Raw genomic sequence first — 4,426 nt, forward strand, 5'->3', positions numbered from 1 at the left:
GCCACGATGGAGTAGGAGACGCGACCGTTGGGCCCCAGGTCGGGGTCGGAGGCGCTGACTTGCGCAATAGAAGCCCCTGGAGGGTTGTTCTCGGCCACATGGACCACGTAGGAGGCCTGGTGGAAAACCGGCGCGTTGTCGTTGATATCGCTGATGTGTAGGGTGACGCTTGTACTGGAGAATAGGGAGGGCTTGCCCTTGTCAGTGGCTGTGATGGTGACATTGTACTCCGCCATCTGCTCCCTATCTAGGGCACTGTCAATCACCAGCTTGTAATAATTCTTGGAGGTGGATTCTAATTTGAAGGGAATGTCTTCCTGAATATAGCAGGTCACCAGACCATTTTGCCCAGAGTCCCGGTCTCTCACTTTAAAGAGGGCTATTACAGTCCCAAGGTCTGAGTCCTCGGGAATCTGGTTAGAATAGGACATCAATGTGACCTCTGGGGCATTGTCATTCTCATCAACAATTTCAATCTGAACATTACAGTGAGCCGTGTGCACCCCTCCATCCTTGGCTTCTACAACCAACATATATCTACTTGTCTTTTCAAAGTCCAATGTACCATTGGTTGTAATGTCACCAGTATTTGGATTGAGATTGAAGAGGAGGCTGGTACTTGTTGGGGCACTGAGGAAGGCATAGGTGATCTCTGCATTAACACCCTCATCCTGGTCAGTGGCCATCACTTGGAGCACAGAGGTCCCCGAGGGCACATTTTCTTGGAGGCTAACTCTGTACGTTTCCTGGCTGAACACTGGAGCATTATCATTGGCATCGGTGACCTGAATCCGGACCTGGGTGGTGCCACTTAGTGGAGGGTCTCCACCGTCCATGGCGGTCAGGATTAACTGGTGGGAGCTCTGCTGTTCTCTGTCCAGAGGTTTTTCCAGCAGTAATTCTGGGTATTTACTTCCATCAGGACTTTCCTTCGTTATCACAGAGAAGTGTTCACTGGAGTTGATAGTGTATATCTTCAGTGAGTTACTTTCTACATCTGCATCTTGTGCAGAATCCAGAGGGAATTTTACACCTGGTAAGGCTGACTCGCAGATTTCCAAGTCAATGCCTTTTGCGGTGAAACGCGGTGCATTGTCGTTAATATCTTGGATTGCAACAATCACGTGGAAAACATTCATTGGATTTTCAGCAACCATTTCAAATTCTAGTGCACACTCAGATTTCCTCCCACAAATTTCCTCTCGATCTATCCTACCGTTCACTAGCAAATCCCCACTTTCTGCACTCACACTGAAGAAATTCTCTGCACTAACCCGCAGTTTTCGAGCTGACAACTCCTGGACACTGAGCTTCAGGTCCTTGGCGAGGTTCCCCACCCGCAAGCCCCTGGCCAGCTCCTCCGGAATAGCGTATTGGATTTGCTGGGAGATAGCCCCCCACAACAAAGACAGCAGGAAGAGAAACAGTACCTGAATTTTCATCGGTTCAGCTTTTCTGGAGCTTCTTTGCATTTTTTGAACTCCCTGGGAAGCTTCTTTTCAGGATGTCTCTGGGATGTTTAAAAAAAAATCAGTGCCAGCACCTGGACTTTTGTGATTTGAGGGTAGGACTGGCGTTGGTGGGTGCACAGGCGCCGCCTCCGCGTTTTGATGTGCGCAGGTCAAAGCTGGAAAACACTGCCCAACTCTCCCGCAGAATTGAGAACCTTTCTTCCCTTTGGTCAACAGCGGCGCCCGGAGGTTGTCTGGGAGAACTGCATATTGTCCAGCCATTTACCCTCAACCTGTAAGCTCTTGAATCTGTATGTACCTTGTCTAATTGTTGGAAAAACCAAGTATTCATATTTTCCCTCTAAATTTGATATGTTCTACTTTTTATCATTTCATAAGCGTTGCTATCATTTTACATTCTTTTTTGCATTAAAAAATTTCACCAGGCTTACAACTAGTTTTTCAGTTTTGGGGGCAAAAATATCAATTATTTCACTGTATTTATGAACACTGGCATGGCTAGTATGGATGTAACCAAATAAGTTACTGGCTTTTTATCCACATTTTAGTGAACTATGATCTTTACATTTTTGTACAATCCAGAACCTCCCTAATACAGTATTTTAACTCTCTCCATAAATACTTTATCAATTCAGTAATATTTTCCAAAGATACAGTCTGCAAAAAAAGAGTGAATAAAGACCCTAGACTTATTTTAATGTATTGCTCATTTTTTAAAAGCATAGGAAATCTTCCCATTAAGTACAGCACAGCCTGATATTTTGTTAAAGTGACCAATTTAGGGGCACCTGGATGGCTCAGTCATTAAGCATCTGCCTTTGGCTCTGGTCTTAATCCCAGGGTCCTGGGATCGAGTCCTGCATCAGGCTCCCTGCTCCGTGGGAAGCCTTCTTCTCCCTCTCCCACTCCCCCTCCTTGTGTTCCCTCTCTCGCTGTGTCTCTCTCTGTCAAATAAATAAATAAAATCTTTTTTAAAAGTTAGACCAATTTAGTACACATGCTTTTATACAGCTCAATCTTGTGAATGCCATATTTATTTTTATGAAATCAGTGCTTTTTACTATATGAATGTATATGCAATACTCCATAATGCCAATACTCAGCTCCAGCTGATTTATACCATTAATAAGTATAATGAATTTGACTTGATCACTGGTAAATCTTGGAGAGGTGTTGAGAGTCCTTAGATACTCAATTTTGGAACTTAACCTGTAATCTTGAACTCATCTTGGGTAACTAAAACAAATACCTTTATTTCAAATGCACTACCAAATTAGATACCAATGTAATGATTTATTCTACTGTTTTGCAGTAGAATAATACATACTCACATTACACTCCAGTCAGAACAGACTATTATCTGTTTTCCTAAGACATTATTTTCATTGTTTTCTCTACGTCATGAATTTATATTTTCTGTTCCTTTTGCTGTTCCCCTTTCTATTGTAATGAATTCTTGCCCATCCTTAAGAAAATCCTTTTTAGTGAAATGGAATGTCTGAGACCTTTCATTATCTATACAAGTAGATGGAAATTGTACTGCCTTTGTACTCTCTGTACACTTTGACAACATTTAGGCTTTGTTTTATCAAGATTCTTAGAAAATTCGCTTTGAGCATCTAAAATTCCCCGGCACTACCCATTTAGTAATTTTTCTCATTATGGGGAAAGTGATACTAATATCACTTTATCACATCATAAAGATTTTTCCTTAAAGAAGACATTTTGAAGATCATGTGCCTTTTTTCTGTGATGTATTTGCATGTTTGAATGAAAATACACCTTTCCCTGCTCTCAGTTATTTTGCTCAAGCCCTGCATCTCACACTCTTGAATATATCTCTTTCTAGTATATTTAGGGAGAGAGATGTTCCTTTATTTGAAATCTAATGAAATATATTTTGGTCTCATTTTGGATGACTCTCTGAGGTGATTTCATAGGTGAAAATAATTTCATAAATTTCAAAATGGGCCAACAATTTCTGGCTCAAGAAAGTTGTAGGACTCTATTTTATTGTTGGAGTAGCTGATCTGGAAATGTCCTGCTGAGGCTGACACATATCTCCTTGCATTTTTTAAAATCCTTCTCAAAGGACAAGAAATGTCCCTCCAAGACTCATATCAGTTTAGGCAATTGACCTCCCCACCTTCAGACAAAAGGCTGAAATCAATATGAATGCACACATACACCCAAACATACTTTAGGTATACACAGTAGGGAATACAGGCCAGGTAAAACCACTTGACCAAGCTGTATATATTTTTACTCAACAGTTTTTATGTCATTGAGATGAAAAGAGTGTGGCCTGGCTTGGAAAGAGCAAGCATCATTTTACAGGAGCCTAAAATACCTAATATTTATATTTTTATTTATATCAGTCAGGATAAGCTAAGTAGGTTGGAGTGACAAATTTCAAATCACAAGAAGTTAAAATGAAAAAAAGTCTATTTATCACAGGTATACACACCAATGTATTACAACCACAGAGATCTTCTCTTGATATAGTTGTTCAAGCACTCAGGTAGAAGCAACAGTCACAATTTCAAAAAATAACTTAGAGATCTGGAAATTCTTACAATGCCAACAGGAGCTTCCTCCAGGGAGAGGCACATATTACTTGCATTTACAATATATTGGCCAGAACTGGTTACTTAGGCCCATTCAGTCATAACCAGGTCAGGAAGATCAGCTCTACCATAGGCCCAGAAGAAGAAACAGATACTTAAGCAACAGAACTAAGGACTACCACATTGTTTTATTTTCAAATAAATGTGCATTAAATCTTTATATTAGCCACACTGGCATAATTGTTCTTCATAGTATTCCAAGAAAGAAATAAACTTACCTGAAGTAGGTTGGGGTCTCCTTTCGTTTCCAGTAAATCTTGAGATACCAGGAAGGACTCACTTTTCTCACAGCTCTCCTGGCTGATGAGCGTGTCCGCGTAGTTGGGC

At 40.9% G+C, this 4,426-nt stretch overlaps 1 protein-coding gene across 1 annotated transcript; it reads right to left on the reverse strand.

Annotated features, from left to right (window-relative positions):
• Positions 1-5: 5 nt before the first annotated feature.
• LOC123323942 (protocadherin gamma-B1-like) lies at positions 6-1,472 on the reverse strand (the record flags this gene model as incomplete). Its single annotated transcript, XM_044912472.1, has 1 exon — positions 6-1,472. A coding segment is annotated over exon 1 (1,467 nt), but the record flags the coding sequence as incomplete, so codon positions are not given.
• Between the last annotated feature and the right edge of the window lie 2,954 nt (positions 1,473-4,426).

This window comes from Neomonachus schauinslandi, unplaced genomic scaffold (assembly GCF_002201575.2).
Source record: "Neomonachus schauinslandi unplaced genomic scaffold, ASM220157v2 HiC_scaffold_2873, whole genome shotgun sequence".
Lineage (NCBI taxonomy): Eukaryota > Metazoa > Chordata > Mammalia > Carnivora > Phocidae > Neomonachus > Neomonachus schauinslandi.